This window comes from Arvicola amphibius, chromosome 3 (genome assembly GCF_903992535.2).
Source record: "Arvicola amphibius chromosome 3, mArvAmp1.2, whole genome shotgun sequence".
Taxonomy (NCBI): Eukaryota; Metazoa; Chordata; class Mammalia; order Rodentia; family Cricetidae; genus Arvicola; species Arvicola amphibius.
In genome coordinates, this window is record NC_052049.1 from 174,028,791 (window position 1) to 174,056,768 (window position 27,978).

Genomic DNA, 27,978 nt, shown 5'->3' on the forward strand with positions numbered 1-27,978 from the left:
ATTCCTGAAACCAGACCTGACTCTGTCTCAGACTACTAGGGGGGTGCCAGGGCCACAGGCACTGAGCATGAAGTTATCCCCAATCAGGACATGCAGGAAGCAGATTAACCTAAACTGGCATTGCGGGCATTCATCCTCTGCTCAGGAGCCACTTACACCTTCCCTTCCACACTGCAGGCAGCCGCAGGGGCACTAACTAAATCTAGCCTGTTTTTCTACATATGGATTTCTTAAAATTATTTATTTTATTGGTGCTTTGCCTGCACATTTACCAATGTGAAGGTGTCAGATCCCTTGAAACTGGAGTTACAGTTGTGAGCTACCACATGTTTCCTGGGAAGTGAACCTAGGTCCTCTGGAAGGACAGCCAGTGCTCCTAACTGCTGAGCCATCTCATCTCTCCAGCCCCAAAATGGGGGAGTGTTTTTTTTTGAGGGGGGGCTTGAGACAGGGTCTCTGTGTAGCCCTGGCTGTCCTGGAACTTGCCCTGTAGACCAGGCTGGCCTCAAAGGCACAGAGATCCACCTGCCTCTGCCTCTCTAGTGCTGAGAAGTGTGGGCCTAACCCACCTCCATTCCCACTGCAACCACCAAGGAGAGAAGGCAAAGTCTAGTCCCAGAGCCAGTGTTTATTAGCAAGATGGAACCCCAAGAGCGGCTGTGGCCTGGGGAGCAGAGGGCTGCAGGAGCCCCCTCCCCCATCTACCCAACTGCCCCCAGAGCTATTTACACCCATCACCAGAAGCGGTGGGCAGAAGGGAACCTTGGGGATGCCCTGCAGGTCCTGGGCCTCCACTATGGCCCATCTACCCTCAGGGCTGGGGGCTCTTCTGAGCCACACCTGCACCCAGCCCACTGCTTCTCTCCCCACGGGTCAAGGTGGCACAGGAAAAGCTAAGGAGGTAGAGTGGGGTGGACCTGTCAGGACAGGCAAGGAAGGGAGAAGAAAAAGTCCTGCCCCACCCAGGCAGACTTCTCTTCTGCTCCCAATAAATAGAGAATAAATACCTGGGAAAGGTTGGCCTTGACTGAGCACCCCTGACCCAGGCAGGGGCCTGAATCCTGTGATGGCCCGTCCTCCCTTCTCTGAGTGCCCTCAGGCCCCACCCTCAGACGCCACAGCAGTCCTGGTGTCCATGTCTATGCCACGGAACAGCTGACAAAACTCATCAGCAAAGGTATATGGTCCATGCCCTGGCAAATAGGGCTCGCTCCCTCCCTGTGTTCTGTAGATCTTGACAGCTGTTGAGCAAGATTTCCGCAGTCTGGGGACTGTGTGGTTGGCCTGTCCCTGGCAACTTCCTGGGCCAGGCTGGGCATGCTCAGTCATGTGCCATTGCTGACCAACACGGGTCTAAGTTCTGAATAATGCTGCCACTAAGGCAGGCTATATACAACCCACCAATAAATACTGTCTTTGCAGGGGTAGGGTATGTATAGAATATAGATATTTTATATATATATATATATATCTTTTATATTAAAAGGGATGAGGGGCTAGGCTGGTCCTATGTAGGCCTCCAGCAGCTGCCTCATGTGTCCGGAGGGTGATGACGACGGTTCCGGGGCTTTTTCTGGTCCTGGGGTTCAGGAGGTCTAAGAGCTCCTGGAGCCTCCCTGGGGTTGGGGGGCACATGACGCCAGTACCCCTGGCAGTACTGATGGATGAGGCCCACTTCCGGCTGGGCGAGGAGCTGGGCCAGCTCCTGATAAGGAGGTGTGGGGAGACCTGCACCAGGAGGTGGAGGGACGCTCACAGCCAGTGGGGGGAAGAGGGCAGCATGAACGGCGTCCTGGCCCAGTACATGCAGCTGCACCCGAGTGACGATGTGCTTGAAGTTGTTCTCAGTGGCCGTGCAGGAGTAGAGGCCGCGGTCACCAAGCTGCAGGGCGCGAAGCAGCAGCCCCTGCTCTGTACGCAGGAAGCGGTCCTCTGCACGAATCTGCAGGGGTAGGGGTGGGGGCTCAGGGGCTGGGTCACCACTCCACAGCCCTAGCCAGCTTCCAGATGAGACCACTTTCGTGGCCATTCCAAGCAGAGACACCCACGTGGTATTTCCGCATACCAAGGAAAAAGCCCACGTACTGCTTGCACATGAGAGTGATCTGAATAAGGATCCACACATATTCCAAGTTCAGGACGTGGATGATGACCCTGGGGTTAGGGGTTCTGAACAATGAATGAGAAAATTTTGGAGCACACACAGAATTTCCATTTAATGAGAATACCCAATTGTGGCACCCACATACCATTTCCACATAAAGAGGGACACCGGTAAGGCTTTTCCAGAAAATATCCACAGAGTTTCCATATACTGGAGCTCACCCACGTGATGTTTCATACAAGGAGGATACCCCAACAGAGTACAGATATGGAATAGTTTGTTCTTTTGGTTTTTCAAGACGGGGTTTCTCTGTGTAGCCCTGGCTGTCCTGGAACTTGTTCTGTAGACCAGGCTGGCCTCGAGCTCAAAGATCCGCCTGTCTCTACCTCTTGAGTGCTGAGATTAAAGGCAAGCGCCACCATGCCCGGCGCAGATAGGGAATATTTATCAAATGAAGCCAGCCTATGAATGGTTCCATATACTGAAGCCCATTCCACAGCTGCTATGTAACTCATTTTACTCCAGTGATTTCGGTGTCAGGGCGGGCACTTAGAAGGGGCTCACAGAGTGAAGGCTGCCCCGGGCTGGCTGCCACGCTGTTTCCCCCACACGGGCTCCCACTGCAAACAGGAACTCCCACACGCACAGTGCAGAATTTGCCCCTTGTGGGACATAGGAACTCACCTCACGGCGCCGGTCACTGGGATCTCGCTGGAACAGCCACTTCACAGTGGCTTGGGGTGAGCGAGGCTGGCACTCAAGGAAAGCCGCGCTGCCGGCCACTCCATACTGCACAGACTCTATGGCATTCTTGTTTGCTGTGGATCAAGAGGGCCTTGAGTGGAAGCAGCATTGCTCCTAGGCATCAGTCTGTTCAGTAGGGAGAGGCAGGCATCAAGGGGCACCCACACACAAAGACAGGACAACATCCTGATCCTATGCCTAAGGTTCCCACCACCCAGGGAGTCATCTGCATCTTCACGGTGTGTGTGTGTGGGGTGTCTGTGGGCATAGTTGAGAAGCACCCTACAGGAAGGGCTGTTGCTCACTCACCATTGGAATTGAACCCACGGCACTGCCTGATGGGGTTCCCGTGGCGGACATCTTGCCGGCGACTCCGCCTGGATGAGGATAATCCCTGAAGGAGTGTTCTTGAGGGGCTTGCTCCCAGGTTCCCGCACCCCAGGGCAGTTATGTCTTCTTACCCATGCTCCACTCTGCTCCCACCCCTCTGAGCTCCCAGAGCTGTGGATAGCACCCAAGGTTCTGGTGCTCTATACCTCTTGGAGGATGCTGTGTAGCGGGAGCAGGCCTGGCCATCCCAGGCACAGTAGGGATCGCGGGCGAGGCAGCAGTCAGCACAGGCAGCTCCATATGCCTGGCAGCGGTGCAGGCTCAGGTGTGTGACACCCACGGCTGAGGCCACATAGAGTTGTTGCTGGGGGCAGAAGTGGGGCAGTGTCAGCTCTCTTCCCAAAGACAGTCCTTGGGTAGCTAGTCGGGCTGGACTCCTTCTCTCCCTGTTTCATGTTTCACTTTCCCCATCCTTGTGCCAAGGGCATGACCCCACTGGGACGAAGGCTCCAACCTCACTCCCAGTCCACACTGCCAAAAACTCACCCTCTTGGAAGAGATGGTCATAGTCTTCACGGCTGCTGGTTCCTGGAAGAAAACAGGGGTCAGTTTGGGACCCTGAGGAACCCTCCCGGTCCTGACTTAGGTCTAAGGTTAGAGGCTGGGGGCCAGAGAGGGGCAAGGTGCTGTGGGCAGGACTGGGCGGTGCTTCACCTACCTTGAAGACCTCCACTTCCTCCAGCATGAGCTCCTCCACCTCCTGGTCATCCTTGGGCAGCACAATGACCTTCTGCACTGTCCCGCGGTCTGGAACGGGCCGGGCAGGACCTCAGTGGGGCTGAGGATGCTGGGGAAGGGGCAAAGCCTCAGCCCCTTCCCCGCCAAAGCCCCATCTCCTCTAGGGCAGTGGAGTAGGGCTTCCATGCTGAGGTTCAGGGGCCTCCCTTGGATGAAGAGGAGAATTGAAGGGGGGAGGGGCGGGCAGGGAGAGACTAGAACAGGACAAAGGGGGTCATTGCCAGGGTCTGCCCCCCACACCGAGACTTTCATTTTGGGCCCTGCTGAGAACAGAAAATGGGCAACTGAGTTGGGAGCTGTCATAATTGTGACAAGTATAATTACGTGTGTGTTGTGTGTGTGTGTGTGTGTGTGTGTGTGTGTGTGTGTGTGTACTTGCTGGGCAAGCAGTTAGAGCCATGCATCCTAAGGTCTTTTCAAGTCATACAAGGGCCCCTAGGTGCCTGGTGTTCCTACTTTTCTGGCTATTCTGGTCAAGGAGAGAAGGTTCCCATAGATGAGTTTGAAGCAACCCCTAGCTGGGCAGAGTCTGGCCCCAGGATCAGTTCCTCCCATCCAGTGGGCCCAGTGTGGGAGGGTCTGAGAGCAGCAGTGGGTACCTGTGCCCAGGAAAAGCACCTCATAGCGCCCATCAGCTGCATCCACCTGGTCCACAGCGACGGTGGTGAGGCGGTAGGGTGCACCTGTACGGACCACCAGGGGTCGCCGCTGCAGCGGGTATACAGCCTGGTACATGAGCGGATGACTGCGCATGAAGTTGATGACTTCGTCAGGATAATCCTTAGTGGACTTCATTGACGGCGTAAAGGTTCCGCCAGGGCACTGTGGGCAGATAGCAAGCATCAGTCTTAGGCTGTCCAGGTGGGACACGCGGACCCATGAGCACAGGAGAAGCTTCAGGACTTACTCCACATCTACCTGTTTCCCTCTCTGGATCCTTTCCTGACTTCTCCCTCCCACCAGATCATGCATCATGACCTTGTGGCAGTTTTTGGCTGAACTGACCACTCCCTTCCCGTGTCCTCATCCCTGCCCAGCTGTCTCCTTCCTCTCTGGCTGTCCCTCTGGTTTCACCGCTCTTTCCTGTGAAGCTGGGCTGCTGGCCTCAAGACGATGACACACACTAGACCTGCTTCCCCCTCCCCAATGCTGTTGCTTCTGCCTTGGGCTCAAGTCTGTCCTCCTTCCAACTCCAGCTTCATTTTGGTAGGAAGCCTTCCCAGACCCCTTCCGAGACCAGCTTCCCCGGGGCAGTCCTAATGACCCCACAGACACACCTGCCACTGTGCCAGGTCAGATCATGGCCAAGCTCCCACACTCAGTCTCCTGGGGCACGCCCACCCAGGTCACACTCAGATAAAGTGGAATAGTTACCAACCACACAGAGAAAGCATGGCTTGATCCTGCCTATTCCTCATCATGTCCCTGCTGGCAGCCAGCCAGCCAGACTTCTGCCCCTCTAAACTCCATCTCTCACAAAGGTTCCTAGAGTACCCTCCATGGGGCAGCCCACCACAGCAGGCCCCATCTGCCTCAGAACCCTGGGCGGCCGCTTTCCTTACAGCCTGATGTGTTGTGTGAATAGTAATTTTCTTTCCTTTTTTTCTTTCTTTTCTTTTCTTTTTCTTTTCTTTTCTTTTCTTTTCTTTTCTTTTTTCTTTTCTTGAGACAGGGCCTCTCAGTCCTGGCTGTCCCAGAACTCACTCTGTAGACCAGGCTGGCTGCGAACTCACAGAGATCCACCGGTCTGCCTCCCAAGTGCTGGGATTAAAGGTGTGTGCTACCATGGCTGTGAATAGAAGTTTCTAAGTGTGCTATGTCTCACTGCCTTGTTGACTGGCAGCTTCATTAGAGTGGAGTCCATGTCTGCAGGGGGTCGGGGAGGCCTCTTAAAAACAAAGCAGGGAAGCTAGGAAGATGGCTCAGAAGATACGAACATTGGCTGCTCTTTTAGAAGTCCAAGGTTAATTCCCACCCACATTGAGGTAACAACCATCTGTAAGTTCAGGGGATCCAATGTCCTCTCCTGGCCTCTGTAAGAACCAGGTATGCATGTGGTGCACAGACATACACGCAGGCCAAGCACCCATACACATACAATAACAAAAACCAGAGGACACGCCTTCAATCCCAGCACTTGGGAGGTAGAGACAGGCAGAACTTTGTGAGTTTGAGCTAAGCCTGATCCACTTAGTGAGTTCCAGGCCAGCCAGGGATAAACAGTCTTAAGTCTCAAGACAGCAAGGTTTAAAAAAAAAAAAGCTGGGTGGTGGTGGCACATGCCTTTAATCCTGGCACTCAGAAGGCAGAGGCAGGTAGTCTTCTGAGTTCTGAATTGGAGGCTAGCCTAGTCTACAAAGAGAGAAACATATGGGGTACTTACTGTGCCAGGCCGGGGATATGGCATCTTCCCTGAGAAGGGCATCCACTGGTAGTTGGGGCCCTCCTTGTGAGCAAAGGGCCCATTGAAGACCATACGGATGTCAGCCATGGAGTAGACGCACACAGCAGAGCCTCGGAACACGGAGCTGTGTACAAACGGGCAGGTTACTGCTATGGACCCATGGCCCTCCCCAGTTCACATCTACCCAACAGCTCATAACGAGGCCAGGGTCCTCCACAAGCCATAACCCCCCCAATCCTGCCACTGCATGGCCTGAGCCAACCTCACCCTGAGGAGGTAAAGACAGCATAAATGACGGGGTTCCTGACATCCTGGGTCTGCTGGACAAACACATCCTCTGGGAAAAAAGAGAGAAGGTACTGGGGACACTGCCTAAGGGAGAAGGCCCCCAGAGGAACTCTGACCACCGTTGATCCATCCCCCATCACTCTCTACAGCTAGAGGACCCTGCTAGCTTGTTGAGCACTCACGGAGTTCATCGAAGTGGGTCTCGATGCCATCCTCCCCTGGCACCGAGCAGACGAGCCGCGCCTTCAGGAATGTGCTCCACTTGTTGACGAGGCAGCAATGGCCGCCATCATCATTCTGGAGGTGTGGGCAGGGAGCCAGATTAGATCAACTCACTCACCCCAAGACTGGCTGGAGTAGGTCTGGGGAGGGAGAGGCAGCCGAGTTTCACAGACACTTACGAGACAGATGCGCCCGATGCGGGCATATACAGCGGGGTTCTGTGGAGCCTCTGCAGAGCGCTCTCGGAAGAAGAAGTAGAGTTTGTCATCGTTCCGCTCCGCGCTGTCAGGGATGAGCTCAGCATGTATAAATGAAGGGTCTGCGGGCAGACAGGTGGGCAGGGGTCAGCAGCATGGATATCCTGGCTGTTTCTTTTTCCCCAATAGACTCCAACAAGAAACCAGCCCAGTCCCAAGTGAGTCAGTCACAGGCTCAAAGCTACCCTGCAGGCCACAGCCACACTTCCCACTAAGGGCTTGTGGGTGGTGCTCACCATTGAGCCACCGGGAGTTGTACTGATCAGTGCGCATGGCCGTCTGTTTTCCAAGCGTGCGGAAGATGGCTGCATCAGTGCCCATAAAATCGATGTACACTCCTGCATAGAGCTCCTCATCTGTAGGGGGGTCAGACGTCAGTCAGGGGACTGCTCAGACTCGGGGACTCCTAGGCAGAGGCATGCCCCCACACACACTTTGAGCTGCCCAGGGCATGATCCTATCTTTTGTTAAGTGTTTACAACTGGTTCTCGGAGGAGAACTGTCAGTGGCAATAGCCAATTCCTGGGATCCCCTTATCTCAGCTTGTCTCAAGCTGCTAACCTGTAGTCACCACAGAGTTGGGAGGACACGCCAGTGTCACCCTGTAAGACTTCTACCACATGATTGTAACAGGCCTAAAGAGCCTCAAAAGCCAGATTACAATGTGGCAATGTAGTAAAACAATTAGGAAGTAATAAATTTTGAGCATTTATTATATTTTGCTGCCATTACTTCTGTTTTAATACAATTGATTTGGTTGTGAGCCTTTATAATTTAATTTTCAATAACAGCCGTATTTAACTACTGGATCACAAAATTCCTGAAAATTCAGCTGCTGAGCCGGCTCCAGCACATCCTATCTTCCTTCTGAGAGTCTCCAGAGTAAGCCCTACCTCCCCCCAGTTACAGCCCCTATTCTGGACTCTGCCTTCTTATTCACCAAGGGGAAAGCACCTGCCACGCCCCCCGCCCCAAGGACCTTTCCCAGGCTTGCAGGTGGCACAGCACCTGGCAGCTACTGTATGAGATGCCCTGGGGATGGACATTATGGACAGTCAAAAAGCAGGCAGAGGGCGAGACCAGGGGCAAGCTCCCCATGCTTCCAGCAGGTGCAGCAGCGGCTCCAGTCTCCAATAGGACACTGCCTTAAGAAGAGCCCCAACTCTCCCAGACACCTGCACAGTACGGAAACGTGTGCTCCCCGGCTGGTCTGGGTGCTCTGTGTGAGCCTCTTCCGGTCTCTTCGACACATGAAGGAGCTACGGGACCCCACATGCCACTCTCAGTACAAACCCAGCTTATCTCTCCTGTAGGCAAGCCATGGCTCTAAGGGTTCCAGGCTTTGCAAAGACCCCACTTGGTATCTCCGGGGAAGACCTGGCCTCTCAGTGTCCCATCCAGAAGGCTGGGTGGAGGCTTATACACCCAGCTCTGCTTCTCAGCTCACCCAGGAAACTGTCCTGTGCCCTCACCCCCTCCAGGTATGCTAATGGGACATGGTCATGTTCTCTGACAAGGTCAGCTCAGGAGTGTTGGTAACCCCCACACCTTCTAGTGGCAAAGGATACATACTGACACCACAGAACCAGGGTGGGGTGAAGGCACTCACTGATAAGGGCTGAGGCTGTGTCCAGCTTGGGGTCGTATGGACATTTGCCCTTCCCTGACTCCAGTCTCTCAGGCTCCAAGTAGAAGATGTAATCCTGCAGGGTAGAGAGGGGCTCAGCACATCCAGGCCAGTCCCACAGACAAGGATAAATTTCATAAGGTTCCTAGGCAAGAATGAACCCCAAGGGACACCCTGAATCCATCCCCTAGGATCCTTGGGTTTGAACTCCATCCATCCAGATCTCCTGGGGCAGGCCCATGGTATTTCCAAGGGAACTAATTTCTGATCTTATGTCTCAGGCAAGGACTAAAAATCAAGTCTCAGAGGTCCAGGTCTTGGGGACCACAGGGTGGGTTTATATGGGCTAAAGTCCCTCCACACCAACTAGCTCAGGAAGATGCTTGCTAAACCCCCTTGGGCTACAGAGGCCTGAACTTTGAGATATAGCTGCCTCTCCTGGGCCAAGGAGGGGCTGCAAACTTGAGTAGGAATGGGGTCATAGTTAGAATAAGAATAAGGCCTGGGGTCTTATTCTCCTAGGATCAGGTCCAAACAGGGAGCTCAAGGTTTGTCTCCAGGCTTTTTGCTCTACCTGTGGACCTCAGGATGGACCCAAAGGTCATTGGTTTTCTGTCCCTCCACATCTCCCCAGAGAGCCAAGTTGGAGGAGGGGGGAGACAGCTGAGACCATGTGGGATTCACAAAGCTAACAGCCATCTATCCTCACACCACCCACTTAGCCCTGGGAGATGCTAGGAAGGCCTGTGAAGTCTCTGGGACCAGGGAGAGCTCGCAGGCCTGGTGGGGAGGGCAGGGCAAAGGCAGGGCAAGGGAAGAGGAGAAATGCACAGAGGAAGGTGGCAGCGAGTGGCAGGATGGTGATGGGAAGGTCAGTTACACTTCGCACACGTAACCTCCTGTACACACAGGGGCTGCACACAGACCGGCAGGCAACACAACCGGCACATGTAACCCACCGCGCACACACAGAATCTAGACAGCCTTAGATCTTCAGCACTCCGGACACACACAGTCATGCACAAACATGTAATCTCATACATACTCACATGCTGTCATTCACCGGCAGCCTCTGCCCCCCTGCCCGCCCCTGCCCAGCCCCAGCTTGCCTTACCCAGCCCAGACCCCCAATCTTGACTAATGGACAGACAGATATACTGCCTCAAAAGAGAGCCCCCATATGTGAGTGTGCAGGATTCCTGTATCTGCTACGTGACCCACAGGAGGCATGGGAACAGACACATAGGAGTCATGTGCCAGACCCTCTGTGGATAAAAAGATGTGCCCAAGCATAGGCTGGCATGTGCTCCTGTGTGTCTCCACACACATTCTCAGGACTGAGGCACAACTGTCCCCAGGACTCCTGTCTTCCCCACCTGGTGGCTTCAGGATTTCTTGCCTGCAGGGGTCCCACTGAGGCTGACAGGAGTCCAGCTGGAGCTGCTTTCAGAACCTGAGGGCACTGCAGGGGAAGGGACGGGAATGGGGTGGGGGCATGAGGGAGGAGGGAGATACTGGGGAAGCTGGCCTTGGGGCCAGGCCCAGGGCAAACTGAGCTCAGAAGTCATTTGGCTTGGCAAAAGACTAGAAGGATGAGGCCCACCTGGCGTGGGGCTGTGGGCGTCGGGCGGTTGGCACCATCTGTGGCCCTGCTGCCTCGGCCTCTGACCACCTGCATCTGGGTCCATGGCGGGGCCTGAGAAGACGAGGAATAGAGAGTTAGAGCTGGGGGTGGCAGGGGCTGGGGGAGCGGGCTTGGGCTGCCAGCCTCTCATACCACACAGGCCAGGAACACACATGAACACATGGGCCCCAGAGAACGTATATGCATGTGTACACACACATACACACAGGCTTGGCACACGCCTGCACACGCATGTGCCCCTTATGTTCAGTCACTCTCACAGAAGCCCTACGAGGTTACATCAACTCACATACATGCCCACATGGAAATGGAAAAGGGCAGAAGCAGGCAGGGTGGAGCAGAACTGGGGAAAAGGGCAGCTTTCCCAACCCCTGGACCAAGGGGAGGAAGGCAGCTCTCCCCCCAGGCCACAATGGTGGAAGCTGACCCAGGTTTCCAGCCTTCTGATACCAAAGACCCCACCAGGCCCTCTGACTTGGCGGTTGGGTGAAGATCCACAGGCATAGCCAAGAGAATTACTGCCCCGTGTGGGGCAAATGCTTACTATGCGCCAGGCACAGTGCTAGCTGGAGAGCGCTAACTCACTGCCTCTTCCTCACACCGACCTGTTAGAAGGGAACCGTGAGCCCCATTTCCAGGTCAGGAAACTGAGGCTCAGAGAGCTGAACAGCTTACTCACCCAAGGTCACTGGGCTTGGAAGTGGTAAGAATGGGTGGGGCTCAAGCCCATCCTTCCATCAGGACCTTGGAGTGTGAAGCCACCAGAGGGGACAGCAGAGAGCCAGGCTGGAAGCTCACTCACCTGTGCACGACGGCCACGGTTCACATAGGTGCACATGGGGTTGTAGGCACCGGTCCCGCACACATACAGGTGTGTTCGGTTCCAGGGCTGGATGAGCCTGACGAAATTCCCACACTCTCCCTGCGGCCAGACAGAAAGCCGTGCAGATGCTCAGATACCTGCCCAGATGTGCTCCCTCTCCGAGGTCACGGCCTCACCCTCCGTGGACCCCAAGGCACTCACGTTGCCATCCTTGCCTGACAGTATGCACTCCTCAATGCGCTGTGGCGAGGCTGCCCAGTGGATCTGCCAAAGATGGAGGTTAGAGGATGCAGCCTGCTGGCCAGGCCCCTGACCCTGGGCTCCATGCCCGTCACCCTGCTCTGCCCAACTTCCAGGCCAGCCCTTACAATGAGGGGCTCTCGGTTGATGTCATGCAGGTCCAGGGACAGCACGTAGTCCTTGCTGCCCACGTACATGCGGTCATGGTCCTCGTCCTTGAGCAGGATTCTGTAGTCCGTAGTATTGAGCAGGAAGTTGAAGAAGTGGGCAGTACCCGTGGCCTTAAGTTCTGTGGATGAAGAGCAGGACACCAATTAGGGCCTTCAAGAGACAAACTCCCTCTGACAAAGAGGCACGGGGAAGGGGGGCACGGTTGTTCTAAACTTCCACTTCCTCTCCCAGCGCCTACTTAGCTCCCCCTCCAGTTGCTGACAGGCATGGAGGAAAAAGTGGGACGTGTGGGTAGGCCAGAGAAGGGGCCACACCCAAAGCTAAACCCTTGATTCACAGGCAGCCCAAGCTAATCCCAATGAAAGGGCCATGGGTGCAAGCCAGGGTGTGTGATGGCATCAAAGAGTCTGCTCAGGTGTGTGGGGGCCTGAAAGGGTTAATGAGCAGGTGGAAGTGGGGGCGGGGTAAGGACACGCTACAGATGCTGGCACAGAGCCTGGGTACCCTGACCTCACCCTAGCTGACCACCAGGCAGAGGACACAGCTGGCACCCTTCAAGGTCTCCACCTGCCTGAAACAGGCTAGCCAGATACTAAAAAGTTCCGAAGGAGCCGTAACACCCTACAGAACTTCAGTCCATCAGACCCCACAAGGCTGCTAATGAGACTCTCAGCCTACTGAGCCAGGAGGTGTCAGCGTGAGAAAGGAGGCTCCCCCATGCCAGGGGCCAAGGGCAGGGTACAGTTGGGCCTTCTGTCTTCCCTTCTGCTTGTTTGCAGCAGCCCTGACTCCCATTCTCAGGACACTAAGGCAATGCCTTTCCCGGGACAAATGACAGGTAGCTCAGCCAACAACAGGCCAACAGTGCACACGGGACTCCTGGAAGTTTGGGAACCTGTCTTTGGGGGAGCTGAAAGGCTCACTTGGTAAGCCTGTCCCCCGTTCAACTCCAGCTATTTTTAGCTCAGGAGAGGTAAAAATTATGATTGAGGGTCATGAATATCCACTAGAAAGAGGGCTTAGGTGGCAACATACAGAACACATACATGCACACACATGAAACAGGTATGCAAATGTGTCCTGCAACAGATGAGAGACTACTGGAGTATATATGCCCATTCCCTGATCCCACAGCTGGCACCCAACTTCACAGGTGGGGCAACTGAGTGGGAGACCACGACCAGGCACCTGGAGAGAGAACAGCTGAGACCTGAAGCCCGGGACACAGCCCGAAGGTGGCACCAGCAGGTGGCTGTCCCTGATTGGCCTGGCTTTGATTCCAGCTGGTCTGTAGAGACCCTAGGATGAGCTAGAGATGTTTGAAACCAGCAAGCTGGTCAGGGCACATGAAGGGGATGGGCTGGGCTGGGCTATGGAGGAAGGAGATCTGACCGTCGGCCCGAGACCGTGTCCGGTTCAGGATCTTACTGTTTAGAATCGCAGGGCAAAGAGAAGCCTTGCCCTGCTCAGACCTGATTATGTAGCAACAAGGGAGTATAGGTGATGACCTTGGCCAGCCACTGGGACAGAGGGACGCAGGAACGCCGAAAGATCAAAGGGCCGATCCCTGCCTGGCTATGGCCTCACCCGCCTGTCCGGCGGCGCCTCTGAAGTCCTGGGCAGGGCAGCCCGGGCACCTGTCCTGCACCTGTTGTTGGGTCACTCGGAGTCTCCTGCCTGGCCACCCAGTCACAGTGACAACAGGAAAGTAAACACTCCCCCACCCCCAGGGCTGCAAAGTGGCCAGAGAGGAAGTGGGGCTGCCAGTGGAGCCCCCCCAGGCTGGGACAGCCTGCCAGGGGTTATTTATACCCTGGCTGGGGGCATGGCCTTGATTGTGGCCTTATTCATCCTGCTGCACTGGGGGGCACATCAGGGGCAATGGAAGACAGGAGGGCAGAAGATCAAGTGGACACCTTCTAATAGCACCTAGGTCAGTCGTAGAAAGTTCAGAGAGCTAGCCTCCAGGCACTCAAGCAGACATAATCCCAAAGCCTCATGCTTCCACATCCCTATTCACTTTTGGACTCCTAACCTAGACCCTACCCTATGCTGACTATCAGGGACCAAGATCCAAGTCCAAACCAGCATTCTGCTCCCAGGGCCCCACCTCCCTGTGAGAAAGACAAGAAAGGCATCACTGGGCAGACGAGGAGAGAAAGTTCTAGAAAGGAAACAGAAGGCTCTTTTTGATGTATGTTGATACACCACCACTATCTCCTCCAGTCTGCCCCAGGTGGGGGGTTTATCAGTGAGGACGGACATCAGGGTACAGGAAAGGGAAGTGACAGGCAGACTGCATGAAGATTGATGTCTGAAGGTTGGGGGGCTATGGAAACCAGTCCTGGTGATGGGAGACTGCCTGCCAGGAGACGGAGAGCCGGAAGGTGACTCGTCCTCCATCATCAAGAGATGTGATTCAGGACCCTAGGGACTCCTCTCAATGGCCTCAGGACATGGCGTCAATGATTGGTGTCACAGGACATGATGCTTTAGTCACTGTGGAAATGGTGTGGAGGCGGGGAGTCCCCAGGAGGCAATGCAGGTTGGAGAAGAGGACAGAGGGAGGTCAGGGATCCTTGGCTATGGCTCCATTTCCACTATGGCCCTTATTGACACACCCCCTGCCTCCCCCATTGAAATACCCTTGGCTCTGAGCTTCGTTTTCCAGTCTAGAACATTTCATGAGCGTCTTAAATTTCACATTCAAGGTAGCATGAGGGCTGTTACGCTTCTTGCCTCCTCAACACATCCTTGAAGGAAATCTGTCTCAAGGGGGACCAGAGAATGGGCTGGGGTTCCCAGATCTTTTCCTGAGGAAGCAGGCTTCCTTCCAGATGTCACCATCACCGAAGGACGTCTGTCTCCCACTCACATCTCTGCTACCCCATTTCCTAGTGCTGGGGAGACGGGCAAAGAGGGCCACAGGGACGGAAGAGGCTTCCTGTTGACTCAGCCCCAACCTCCGTAACGCCAGCATGTTCCCCCAGCCCCATTCACAGAAGCACAGATAAATCTCAATTCATCAGAGCCAGCACACATAAGAGAAAAGCAGAGATAGGTAGTTCTCCAGGGTCTAGAGAGAATCATGTGTAGGGCTCTAGCTTTGCTAACTCAAGACTCAATGGCTAATGCCACTCATGCTGGATGTCAGGAGAAAACAAAAATCAGCTCCACGACTATCTCACATCCCGGGCTGCTGCCGGGCAACCTGATCTACTCTACCTACCCTGTGTACCACGGGGCAACCTGATCTATCCTACCTAACCTGTGTACCACGGGCAATCTAACCTACCCTACCTACCCTGTGTACCATGGGGCAATCTGACCTACCCTACCTAAACTGTGTACCACAGGACAAAGGATCTGTGGTTTTTATCTTCTCCCCAAGAAGCCTGGTTCAGAGTGGGAAGGGACGCTCAAGCAGGTACCCTTAGCCGACACCTGCAGTATGAGCAGATCCTACTACGTCCAATACTCTGTAAGGGACTTGGGCCCACAGGGTCCGGGGGCCTGAGTGGTATCAGTGTGTGTGGTGCTGATGCTGACCCGGCCAACTCATGTCTTCAGACAGTCTTGAACTCTGCTCAGTGCATGACGGTAAGACTCAGTCAGAGTGAGTTCTGAGCTTGTCTGGGGAGGGTGGTGGCCTGGGTGCTGTTTCCTGGGAAGAGCCTCCCCCACGGCTCTCACCCAAGCTGGGCACAGGTTGGGTGGGGTAGCATCCGGGAAGGATTTTCCCGTCATGGGAAGGAAGAGCCTTTTCTGGCATCAGACACCTCATTTCCGCAGCCGTTCCCAGCTTCCAGACCTCTCCCTGTGGCTGTTAAGACACTGGCCTGCCCCAGAATGGCCTGGCCAAGGTCCAGGGGCAGGAACAATCTCAGTGCCTCTGCAAGGTTGATGCCTTACTCTAAAGAAGCCAGTAGGCGTGTCCACAGCCCTCCCCAGAGACCCCAAGTGGGCGGGCCCCACACCCTACTGTGTGTCTCTTGGACATCAGACCTGCCACCAGTGAGGCAGGAGCTTCTGCAAAAAGAAGAGTCTCATAGTAGAGGTGGGTGCCGCCCCCTTGGTTACAGCTCCACAAAGCAATAGGCTCTGACTGACAGCGTGACCTCCCCCCAAAGGGCTGGGGACGAGGGAGTGATAGACAGGTCCCTGTAGCCCAGTTCTGACCTCTGACCTCCTGTGGGTTAGTGGCAGCCCTAATCCCTGAGCTGAAGAGAAATGGGATTGGGTGTGAAGGGGCTGCCAATCTAGATCTTTGTTAGTGCATCACCCACCAGGAAGATAGGCCTCGCGACCTGAGGAGGGAAACTGAGGCAAACCAGATAGATCTATATCTTATATATTTAAAATATATAGAGATATAAAGCAGTAACAGTGACATTAAGTGGTAGATCCCAGGAAATCCCCATTCAGCATTCCCATGGGCTCTAGGGAAGGGTCACCCTTAGCATCTTCCACTCCTCCAAAGCTATGAGGGGCCCCAGAGGAAGGCCCAGGGGCTGGCCTGGCCCCCTGGCTCCCAGCCTAATCCTCTTTTAATGAGCGGCCAGCCGGAAGGCCTCAGCCCCTGGCCACAGCTCTTCAACCCTGGGAGCCCCAGCCAGACTGAGTTGGGGGCAGGGCATCCCAGAAGTCTTAGTATGTTCCACCCACTAGCTCAGGGCACTTACCCCACTCATACCATACCCAAAGCCAAGACTTCAGCCACGGACCCGGTCAACTCTGGGCCCTATCAACAGCAGCAGTACTTGCCATTGCTGCCATGGGCCCACCCTTGGGCACTAATATATAATAACATGTAATATATACAGTCAAACTCGAGTTTCACTTGGGGCTGAGCAAGGGGGACTGCCGTTGCTGATCACCTTTTCCCTGAGAAACCCTAGAAGTCAGAATGAGGATTTCGCCTTGGTGATGAGCTGCATCTCCTTGGGGAATAGACCACCCTAAACCACTATGTTATGTCTGCGGCCCCTTCCTGACCAGGCATTATAAAAGCCGGAAGCCTTCCTAGGATTCACAGGCATGGCACCCCACCACCAAGCAGGTGAGCCAGGTCGATGCCAACAAAACCAATTACAGCCGCTCTCACCCAATTAGCAACTAATTATGGCCTCATAGTCCGTTCAACATAATTAACATGTAAATGACTCCGCGTGTTTATATTCAATAACCACTCTGATTGAATTTAATTTAAATGTCTGAACTGGGAACCCAGTTACCGTATTTCACCTACAGTTGCCACTTCCAGGAAATCTACTCCAGGGGAGGGGGAGAGGAGTAAGCGTTCCTGTTCCAGGTCCTAAATCCTGTACTTCTATCCCAGAGGAGTAGGGAGGTAGAAAGGTAGGAAGAAACCCTGATGGGACCCTCCAGATGGGAAATCCTCTAGAACAAGGGGCCGCTTCTTAAGGGCTACTGTAAACATCCCAGCTACTCAGTAAACACCAAGCTCCAGTAAGAGCCACCCAGATGGACTAAAGCTCCTCCACTCTTCCTTCCCATCTCGGGCTGGGGGCTGGGGGCTGGGGCCAGCAAGCCCAGGCCTGCTATTCCCACGGCCGTTCTGCCCCACTGCCCACCTGCTCCGCCCAGGAGAGGGCAGACAAGGGACTAGGAGCCAGCTCATTCTGAAGCCAGGAAGAGCCCAAGGGAAAGAGCAGCGGGGTCAGGACACTCCAATCAAGCACACACAAGCCCAGAACCGAAGGGTCCACACCTTGTCCTAGGGATGTCCAATCACTGCTGACCCTCTGTCCCAGCAAAGGAGGGCTCTCTAGACTCGATGCCTTCCCTCAATTCCACCTATCCCATGGCCCCATGGTGTCTGGACTGTTGGACAGAAGGTCAGGAGGTCCTACAAGTACCACGCACAGCTGCCATATGAAAACACACATGGGCATCAGCCAGGTAGGACCCAGCACAGTTCAGAGACTCCCTATGTAGGGGAGGGGGGAGAAGGTGACCAGTGTAGCCAGGCAATCCCAGAATCCCAGAATGTACAGCAAGCAATGTGAAAGGAACGAAAGGGCCAGCCCGAGGGGAATGGCGATCCACTTCTCAGGTAGAAAGAGTGGATCAGTCTTCAGAGGTCTCCAGCTCCAAAGGCCCAGGGACTCACCCCTCCTCCCACATTCCAGACCTGGCCCGGAAACTCCTCACTCCTTCCTCCACTACAGCCTCCTCCTCCACCCCCACAACTGCAAAAGACAACAAACTCTCCATGGCTCATTTACTGCTATAAATCACCCAGACAGACAGGCCAGGATGGGACGACAGGCTGTGGGTGTCAAGACCCTCCCCCTGCCCGAGGCCCAGCCATCGTCTCTGCTGTCCTCAGACTCACAGAGTCCCTGCAGGCCCTTCCCACTATGCTTACAGGATGCCCCAGACAGAAGTAGCCCCTACCCCTTCACATTCTTATAGGGAAACCGAGGCAGAGATGCTCAGAGCCAATCCTGGAGATTGTAGTGGTGCTGGGTCAGGAAAGGGTTAAAATCACAGCCTCTCTGTTGCAGCCCCCTGGAGTGCCACCCAACTCTGATGCTGCAGAAGCCCAGATTCCAGCTGCTACTCTGCCTATTGTATATGATCCCTAGGACCCAGGCCCATAGAGGGTAATGAGGGCATCAGCACCAAGTCCCATGTAGGAAGAAATAAGGTGCTTGGCTAGCTATGGAGGCGTCAGAGGAAAGATCGGGTCAAAGTCAAGACAAGGTAGTATTTAGGAGAAGTGGAAGGTGGGGGTGGAGGAAAGAAGGGACCTGCTAGAGCCACGACTAGAGCTAGACTCCCAGCATTCCTGGCCCCGGGAAAGGCTTGATGCTTTGTGTCTGTCCCTGCCGTGTAGAGCCAGCCCCAGACAGCTGATGCTTGCAGGCAGATGGGTGTTTGCCAGTGGGCCTAGCTGAGCCCGGACCAGAAGCCACTGCCCAGCTCTGCTCTTTGCTATGTCAGGACCATGGGTCAGGGTCTGGAACCCAGAAGGCCCTCTCCCTGGGACTTGAGCAGCCTGGCTGGGAGCTGCAGGCCTGCCAAGCTCAGGCACCCACGTGAGCGGGGCTTTGGATTCAGGCTGTATGTAGCCTTCTGGCATCCAAGACTCTGGCAAAGACCCTCTTGCTATTTCTAAGAAAAATGCAGTCGGAATCCTCTCTGCCTCTCCATGGGCTCCCTTGAGGCAGGACTCACATTCCCAGGATAGCTCTGGGCCAAGCCACCCCAAAACAGGCTGCAAAGTCAGAACAGAACCCACAGGAGGGGTCACTGCAGATGCCCAGGTGCTCAAGTCGGGCTCTGGGAGCCAGTTTCAGCGGGAGGCTGGCACCTACTTCCCACCAATGGATTTCTACCACGGAAATTTTCCCACCACCTATATTTTGGACTCGGCCACGAGGAAACAGAGCTAAAGGCCGCAGGGTGCTGGGTGGTTTGAACCCTGACTCTGCCCCTCCTCTTTCCGTACCATTCTTTCTCTGTTTGAAAGGCTGCCTCACCCATGAAACCTGCCTGCCTTCTACCAACCCATGGAAGAAGTCTCTCCCTCCTGACCCCTCCCCAGAAGGTCCTTTCCAAGAACCATCTCCCTAACCAAAGGTCAGAATTCTGGAAGGTTGAGAAGACCTTGAGGCACCCCCCATCAATCCTTGCCCATAAGCCACCATCCTAGTCACTAAGATATTCTTCTCTGCTGGGGACAGTGACCATATCCACATAATTCATCCTCCCAATACCACAATGAAGTCATAACTATTCCTGGCCCCATTTTCCAGAAGGCAGTGGGAACAGAGGCAAGTTCACTGTTCCAGGTCTAATGATAATCATGATGTAAGCAAGGCAGCTCTCGGGATGCTCCTTCCAGGATGGGTCTGGCAGTACAGGCGAATAATCCCGGCCTCCCCAGAGGCTGAGACAGGAGGATCTCAAATTCAAGGCCTGCCCGGCCTACATCTGGTGCCATTCCCACTTTACAAAGGGGGAAACCAGGGCTCAGGGAGCCTAAGCCATTTCAAAGAAATCACACAGTCACCAAGAATAGGACTGAGTTTGACGGCATCAGCGTGACATTCCAACTGAAGGAGGCACTGGAGGTCACTAGTAGTCAAGGCCCTGAAGCCACCTTCAGAGGTATCGTTTCTGGAGAAGGAGAAGGGACGTGCACACACACACAGGTGTGTATGCAGCCAAGAACCTTCTTTGGGGTTCGTTGCCTCCCAAGCCACAGGGTAAAAGATGCCTTTGGGGCCCTGGGTAAGATTTGTATCTTGGCAGTTTCTCTTTAAATTCTTTACGATTACGAAGCCGTGAGGGCTGCCAGGGAACATGATTTACTCCTCGAGCATGCACCAGCTCCCAGCACAGTGCCAAGGGAAGTCAGAGCCAGCAGGGCGGGGTGGGCGACATGCCAGAGCCTGAGACAAGGCCCTGGCTTCCGAAAGGCTCAGCCAGTGCGCCCCATCCAAAGCTTGGGGTGAGACTGGGTTAAAGGCCGAGGCTCCTGACCTGAGTGAGTTGGGCCTTCTGCAATCACAGAGATCCAGCCTCCATCTCCTCCAGAGCCAACTGTCATCCTGGCTCATCCTGGAATGCTTACCCCTCCCTAGGGTAAGAGCTCCAAACCCACTGTAGCTGTCAAAGCCACCTGACCCCTGCCTAGCTCCCTGATGCCACCACTGGCCTCAGCTCCTGTACCTCTTCCTCCTTCTTACTTCTCGGCAATTACAAGTTCCTCATAAAGTTTGGGTACTCAGGGAACCCCTAGGGGCCAGAGTGATACTCCAGCTCTCCAGTCCTGCCCTTACCCCTCAGTGAAGCCTGGGCCAAGGCTCTGTCAAGGCTTGCTTCAAGCCCTTACACCTCAACTCCTATTCACCACCCTCAAGGGTGAAGCAAATGACTTGTGAATACTCATTCCCTTCATTTCCAACAAGAAAAAGCAACCTGGTCCACTTATGCCACATGCAAAGGAGTGGGCACCGCACTGAGAGATAGAAGGCAGGGACCAGCCCACAGAGTGCTCAGCCTCGCTGAGGAGCCAGGTGCGCCTGGGGTCAAAGCCAACCTGGGCTCTCACCTCAGCAAAGGCGTCCACTCTCACCTCCATTATTGGCAGCTTCTTCCCTGCTCTCCATCCACCCAAGGACCATTTGCTCCCTCTCCCTCTCCCTCTCCTTATTCCTGCACCTCAGTTTCCCCAGTAGCCCAGCTGCCTCACGTCACCACGAGATCCGATCCGTCACCACGAGATCCGTCTCTCCCACCAAACATTTCTCAGCTTCAAATCCTTGCCAAAGCCAGCCAGACAGCAGTGGCATGTTGGGGTGGGGGTTGGCTTCCTGGGGAAAAGTAAACATTCCCCACACAGAACAAAGGACCTGGCAGGGCCTGGCACCTCCCTACGGCTGTTAGGGAGGTGGTGTCCAGGATTTAGGGTGGCCCAGGGTAGGGGAAGGAAAAGTTTTTCCACCCAAACTTGGCTTGGGATTCTGGGCAAAGGGGACTCCAGGCCCCATCAGGGGAAGGAGGAAGGGTTTACTGTCTAGGATCCCCAGCAGGCATCCAGAAGCAGGAAGAGAAGACACATCTGGTGCCCCTGTTGTCCTGGAAGGTGGTGGTCCCACCTGGCTCCTCTGTGCTGCTAAGAGATGGACACAGAAGTCTTCCAGTCCAAATGAGCGCAGGGCCCCTTTGCTTTCATGCCCCGCTGGCTCTGGACCTGGGGTGCCTGGGCGGATGGGTGGGCTACAAGCTGGAAGCTGGTCTAATTCCTGCCTTTGTTCTTTTATCTTCTCTGGGCAGTGTAGCCCCTCACACCAGTACCTCTGCCCAGGAGAGTCTAGCCAAATACAGTGAAGTAGCAAGTTCTGCTACAACACCCAAAGCACATCAGGACGGGCATTTTCAGCCAGGCGGTGGTGGCGCACGCCTTCAATCCCAGCACTCAGGAGGCAGAGGCAGACAGATCTCTGTGAGTTCAAGGCCAGCCTGGTCTACAAGAGCTAGTTCCAGGGCAGGCTCCAAAGCTAGAGAAATTCTGTCTTGAAAAACCGAAAAAAAGAAAAAGAAAAAAGGCCAGCATCTTCTGCCTTGGCTTCCAGCTGCTGTGTCCCTCCAAAGAGGAAGGAGAAATAGACTCACAAAGTCCACATTACCAACAGTGCTTCTGAGAGCAACTCTCTATGAACCCCGTATGTGCACACTGGAAGGCCCCCAACCCCACTCCTCTCCAGTCTTAAACTGGCTGTGACTGGAAGGCCCCCAACCCCACTCCTCTCCAGTCTTAAACTGGCTGTGAGACCCCAGTCCCTGCTCTCTTCACTGAGAGCCACTAGTAGCAGAGAGGTCACACAGGGCCTGGGTCCCTCAGTGGGGCCACCTAGCAAGTGTTTTTCAGTTAGTCTCCTTATGGGCATTTCATCTTGTTTACCGCAGAGTTCCCAGGGCTCAGCAAAGTGGAGCACACAGTAGGTGCTCGAGCACCCGCTAAACTGAGCTCACATCCAGGCATAATACTAGGACATGAGGTCAGGTGAGAACGGGAGCGGGGGTCATTTTGGCTAATGAACCTGCCTAGGCAAACGTTCAAAGTCCCAAGATGGGATAGTCCCAAGCATCCTCCAACCCTACCCAAGCCACACAGGCACAGCAAACAACACCGTAGGCTGGCTGCCAGGAAGCTGGGCTTTTAGTCACTGTGGGTGTCGGCTTCAGAGCTAATTGAGAGGGAATCGACCCAACTCGATGTGGGCGCCAGCAAGCCCAGGACACCAGGGTTCTATTTCTGGCCTTGTCTCTGCCTCCTGGCCTGACCTTGGCCCTGCCCTTGCCTGAGCCTCAGTTTCTTCCTCTGGAAAACAGGAGCAAAGCCCTTTCCCCTTTGCCTCTGAGGTTCGACAAGGTTTAAAAGGAGCACCCAGGAGGCTGTGCTATGTCTTCTTGCTTTCTGGCATGAATTTTAATAAAAATAATACCAAAAGTGGTAGACCCAGGGGTCCTGAGGTGTGGAGTTCAAGCCCCCTCCCTTCTCTTGTTGGGGGAGGAAACACTCAGTGGTCCTAGGCAGGGAGCAGGGGGGACTGGCCCCATCAAGATTTATTAATCTGCTCCCAGGAATTCCACCAGGGAAGGGTGGAAGTATCAGCCGAATAAATATCTCACCTTCCCAAGTCTAGGAAAGGAAGCCCTTTAGGAACTAGAACCCTTTAACTCTTGTCTGCCCATCAGGACAGCTCACTTCCCACTTCCCACTCCCCCATCCCTCCTCCAGGTGTGGGTGGGATGAGGCCAGGGGCCTTGCCAGGGAGCCATGGTGATGAGCCAGGGGCTGGGTTTCAGCCAAGCCCAAGGAAGGAAAGGTCAGTTCAGCCTTTCACCCAATATGGCTGCTGGGAAATCTGGCCAGCCCGGGTTGAACTGGCCCCACCCAGGGCAGGAGGCTGGCCAGCGCTGCTTCTAGCCAGAGGATGGCCAAGACAGAATTCAGCAGGAACTCTAGATCCCCCAACCCCAGCAGAGCATGTGTACCCCAGGGCCTACAGTGTGCATACATCCACAAGCACACACATACATACACGCACACACGCACGCACACACACACACACACACACACACACACACACTATCCCCTGAGGAAGTGTCCAGCAAACACATCACTGTGTGTTCATCTGCCGGGTGGGCTGGGTGCAAGGTGACGGAAGTAGACCCAGCCCCCCACTAAAGTCTAGTGACTTCCCAAAGCATTCACTTCAGCAACAGCCAATGCTTCCCCGAGTTCACCAAGCGCTCTATTTCCCCACAATCCTCACCACACAACACAGCCAACAGTGCCCTTCCCTCACGGACCCTGGAACACTTGCCTGGGTGGCCACACACCCAGTAGAACTGTGTGCCTGCCCCTCCAGCTGGTAGAGGCTCTGGTCTACCTCATGGTCTGACGCTCAGCCCTAGGAGCTAACAACAGCATCTCCCCACCTATGAGAGCCAGAGCTCAGAGAACCCAGTAATGTCTCCTCTCCGTCATCCTCCGGGGTCTATCTTTCCTAATAGATCCTGTTCTCTCCATCCTTCCCCAAGTGACTGCAGAGCTTGCCCCACAGGGTAATCCTGTCATCTGCAGTGAAAGCCAGTGCTGCAAGGAAGGATGGCGTGAAGGAGGAGCAAAGTAGTCTCTGACCTTTGAATGACAGACGGACGCGAGGTGTGGCGGGAACCTGGTCCTGGATGGGGGCGGCAGGCCAGGCCCCGGTCAGCAGGGAAGCCCACAGGATGAGGCCAGTGCGGAGCATCGTGGAGGGGCCGAGGGCCCAGGGACCAGGCTCCAATTCTCTGGACACCTGGGAAGAGAACAAGTTAGAAAAATGTATGAACCATTTTCTTGTTCCCTTTTTTTTTTGTCGGAGAACTTATAACGATCCTCCTGTGCTGGGATTACAAGCAAACAGCCGCCCTGCCTACCTTCCCTTTTTCAACCTCTGACCAAATTACCTCAGTTTCCCTCCTTCAACAGAGTGACAGCATCTCCATACTCACAACTCTAGACTCAGGACAAAGCTCATACTTTTTCCTGCCTTCCTTTGTCTGGGGGCAGGTCACCAACGAGCCTGAAGTCCAAGCTGTAGTGGAGTAGCTGGGAGCACCAGAACTGAGGGGAGTACCTGGAGACACAGCCTTACCCTCTCCTGTCCCTCAGTTACATGCTGGAACACATGCAGATGATAGAAACCCCTCTATGGTTCATGGCAAGTTCCCACACTGTGCCCACAACCTGCAGAGAGGCCCTCTCTTCTACTCCTAGTTCTGCTTGAGCCAATGCACTCCTCCCAGGGCAGGAAAATCTGGACCTAATAATAGTGGAGGGGAATCATGGGAGAACGGGGAGCAAGAATGAGACACGCTGATGGCCCAAAGCAGGGGAGATGACACCAGCCAAAAAAGAAAAGCCAGAGAATAGCAGGACTCACATTTACTAAAAAGCAGAAAACAGGAAGCACCCAGGTTAGACATGCAGAAGGACTTCCTCCATGAAGAAGTACCAGCTCAGGAATCAGAAAGGGTACTAGAATGGCCAGTGGACCTGTGATAAACTGTGTACCAGCTACACTGCTCCTTCAGAGTCACCCACATCTCTGGCAGGTCCAAACTTTAATACTGTGTTTTTCAAATATTGTCTCCCCAGGCAGGCTGGCTGTTGGATAAACGCAGCTCAGCACAGTTGTTGAAACATATTGCTCCTCCCGATACAAACCCTTGCCAACTCCCATCCCCCACCCAGGAGCACTGGGGGTGGGGGCATTAAGAATAACAGCCTCATCCCCAGATCTGCCCTGTCTATCCCTTTTCCCATGGGAGGCAATACGAGACCATTTTCAGGCCACCAGGGTGTGTATGTGTTGGGATAGGGCTGGGATACGGTGGCCTGTTACTCGCCCAGCCAGGACTGTGCAGGGCTCCACTGTGGACTTCTGGACTCCAATGCCCTCCTCAGACCCAGCCCCCAGCCCTGGAGCCCTGCCTCTCCTGCCAAGGCAAACCACTTGGTGGTTCCTCAGACAGGAAGTGCAGCTCCAGCGGTGCTCGCTGAGTGCCTGGCACACCTCTCCTTCCTCGAGATCTCCCCATCCCAGATGCTCTCTCCCAGGGAGGCTGGCTGACTGGGGGAGGGGAGAACCAGCCCCAGCCCCCTCCCCCAGTCTGCTGGGGGCACAAAGCTAGTGCTGACAGAATTCAAGGCAGGCTCTGGCAGGGAGGCCGGGGAGCAAAGGGCTGTGCAGCCTCCACCACCCTAAGGGTGAATTTGGAGGCCCCCATGAGCAGCCCTGCATATCCACACATCCACGCCTGCGTGCCCACGCAGGTCTTTACAAGCAGGAGTTTGCTCAAGAACTTGACCTGCTAGTGGGGTGGGGCTCAAGGAAGCTAGGAGGGCTAGATGCTGTCTGAGTCCCTGAGAACTTTGATCAGGGGGTTCATGTCAACCCCCCATGACCTCCTTTTTCCAGTATCCATTTTCACAGTGACAAGGTCAGGGTCACCAAAGCTAGTGTTGGGCTCACTCAAGGTGTCCAGAAAAGTAGGGGATCTTCCCATGAGGCTTCTACAGGGACCTCCTACAATTTTCTGGCCCTTGAAAGAGGTAAATGGGGGGGTAATGAAGTCTCTTGGGACTTCAAGACCAAATTCGGGGTCCCTCTTCGGCAGCCTAGCGGTGAGAACAGAGGAAAGAGAAGGATGGAGAAGGACAGAGGAAAGGGGGAGGGGGCTCCTACAGTCCCTTTCCTTCAGGCAGCCCCAGACTCCCTTCCATTCAGCCTTAGCCCCCTCAAAACCCCCACGTCAGAATCAGCTCAGGTAGATGGACAGGGGAAAAATTGCCACCGCCACCTGGGAGCCCACCAGGAGGAAAAACCAAAAGGAGGGGAAGAAAGCTGGCGGGAGGGAACAAGGGAGGGAGGCAGCAGGCGGGAGGAGGAGAGAGGGAGGAGAGAGGGAGGGACGGAGGAGAGACGCCTGAACAAAGAAACGAGGAGCTGGGGCTGGCAAGGGGTGCAGGGAAGGGGCGGACAGAGGAAGGGGTCCAGAGGCACCTGGGGGCGGGACAGGGGGCCAGGTGGTCAAATTGTTCAGTCTGATCCAGACCTCCCAAGCTTATAGTGTGCGTGTATATGTGTGTGTCGGGGGGAGCGGGGGAGCCCGTCTCAGCAAAGGGAGGTTGGCTCCTCCAGCTAACAACTGCCTCCATCGAAGAGAGGCAAGAACAGGACTATGGGGGAACGCAGGGAGAAAATTACTAACAGCACCCCATCAGCTCCTCAGCTATACCCCCCCACCCCAAGACTCCTTCCTGGATCCTTAGCTTTCCCCCTCCCCCAACACCTCATGGGTCGGGAAGCAGACCTGCTGGGCCTGAAACCCCCTTTTGTGGCCAGGGTTTCCCAGTCAAGGTCACCTGGGCCAGGCTCCATCCCTACCCCCCCACCAAGGTATGCAGAGTAGCGGGGGCTGAGGCCGGGCTTCTGGCCTTCTCGCCAACCCCCACCTTCCTACTTCCGGGCCTGGCTCCTTTGGAACTAAGGGGGAACAGTGGGGGTGGCTATGCCTGCATCCTTGCCTAGTCCACGGGTCTATCTAGGCACACCCCCTGAGCAGCCGGAGAAGGCCCTGCTCCATCCCACTCCTCTGGGCACCCCCCCCCCACCCCGGCTGTAACTAGGGTAGCGGATACTGGAGAAACCGAGCGAATTCACGGGGACAGGAGTCCTTCCACCTGGCCCTGCTCCAGGGTGGACATGAAGGAGGTTTCAGCTTTCGATTCCCCAGATGTTAATGGACGGGTGGCAAAACGCATCTATTTCAAAGAATAAGGACTTAGTGGTCCAGCGGGGCCCCTAGCCCTAGTTCCAAAGGCCCCTTCATCTTGACACTTTCCTTTCCCCACCTGCCCTAGAGAACCCCCTCACCCCCGTTGTCCCTTGCCCACTTCACCACTAGGGCCCGTGGTTCAAATTGGAGCTTGATTGCAGGCTCTTCCAACTTACCAACACCTCACATACAGGGAAACCCCTAAATCCAAGCAGGACCAAAATGCAGTTCGGGGCCAGAGGGTCGGCAAAGGGCTGGAAGAAAAGCCCTTTGGAGGCAGATCTCTTGCCCTGCTGTTCCGGGTGACCCTCCACGTGAGGGCTTCCCATTTAGACCTTCCTTCGAGGCAGACCTGTCTTCAGACTAGGGCCACTGAGGCAGTGCATGCGCACCGACTAGGAAACAGTGCTAATGCAGGCGTCAGCGGAAGACTAGAACAGAAGGATCCGAACTCCCACTCCGCGAGGGTGAGGGTACCCACCCAAAACCTTGCGGGGGTAGAAAAAGTTAATTCTTCACACAGCGGTGACCCGGCAGGCCATATCACCCGGTCACACATCTTTACACCGCCCGGAAGCCGCGGGGTCCCCGCCGCCGGGACAGGTATGAAGCACATCCTCGTCCTGTCGCCTGGTGCCCGCGGACAGTGCGCCACGGCTCGCCAGATCCCGCGCACGGTACACTTCTAAGGAGTTGCAGTGCCGCGGGTCCCAGTGGGGTCGGAGGGTCGCGTTCCCTCTGTACTCACCTCGTCCACGGCGGCGGGGCCTGGGCGCCCGGGCAGTGGTAGCCGCCGCAGCAGCGGAGAGGTTTGCGTCGGGCCGGTCCGCTCTAGCGGCCCCCCGGGGCCACGGCCCTGTCCGCGCCCTCTTGCCTCTGAGCCTGAAACCGGGATCCACACCGCGATCGCGGCTTCACTGGTTCCACTGGCTTAGTGCACGTCAGCAGCCGAGGCC

At 55.2% G+C, this 27,978-nt stretch overlaps 1 protein-coding gene across 3 annotated transcripts; it reads right to left on the reverse strand.

Annotated features, from left to right (window-relative positions):
- Positions 1–608: 608 nt before the first annotated feature.
- On the reverse strand, positions 609–27,978 carry Sema3f (semaphorin 3F). 3 transcript variants are annotated; one of them, XM_038323934.1, is made up of 19 exons: positions 27,771–27,978; positions 23,838–23,997; positions 11,611–11,771; positions 11,444–11,506; positions 11,222–11,341; positions 10,378–10,470; positions 8,757–8,850; positions 7,384–7,503; positions 7,070–7,209; positions 6,851–6,965; positions 6,648–6,717; positions 6,360–6,504; positions 4,576–4,798; positions 3,897–3,985; positions 3,725–3,766; positions 3,385–3,542; positions 3,158–3,225; positions 2,789–2,922; positions 609–1,942 (listed from the first exon to the last, which is right to left on the reverse strand). In XM_038323934.1, the coding sequence occupies exons 2-19, from the start codon at positions 23,947–23,949 to the stop codon at positions 1,532–1,534; spliced, it is 2,358 nt and encodes a 785-aa protein (XP_038179862.1). In that variant the 5' UTR covers positions 23,950–23,997; positions 27,771–27,978; the 3' UTR covers positions 609–1,531. The 3 variants fall into 3 exon arrangements, with proteins under 3 accessions (XP_038179862.1, XP_038179864.1, XP_041910731.1); XM_038323936.1 differs by lacking the exon at positions 10,378–10,470; XM_042054797.1 differs by lacking the exon at positions 27,771–27,978 and having other exon boundaries at positions 23,838–26,459.

What these genes read in the sequence shown, in the direction of transcription:
- Sema3f (XM_038323934.1), bottom strand. Translation starts at nt 23,949, where the DNA reads ATGCTCCGCACTGGCCTCATCCTGTGGGCTTCCCTGCTGACCGGGGCC. An exon ending in TCAACCGAGAGCCCCTCATT is followed by an intron (nt 11,507 to 11,610) that starts GTAAGGGCTGGC and finishes CATCTTTGGCAG; the next exon opens with ATCCACTGGGCAGCCTCGCC. An exon ending in CGCCCACAGCCCCACGCCAG is followed by an intron (nt 8,851 to 10,377) that starts GTGGGCCTCATC and finishes TCTACCCTGCAG; the next exon opens with GATTACATCTTCTACTTGGA.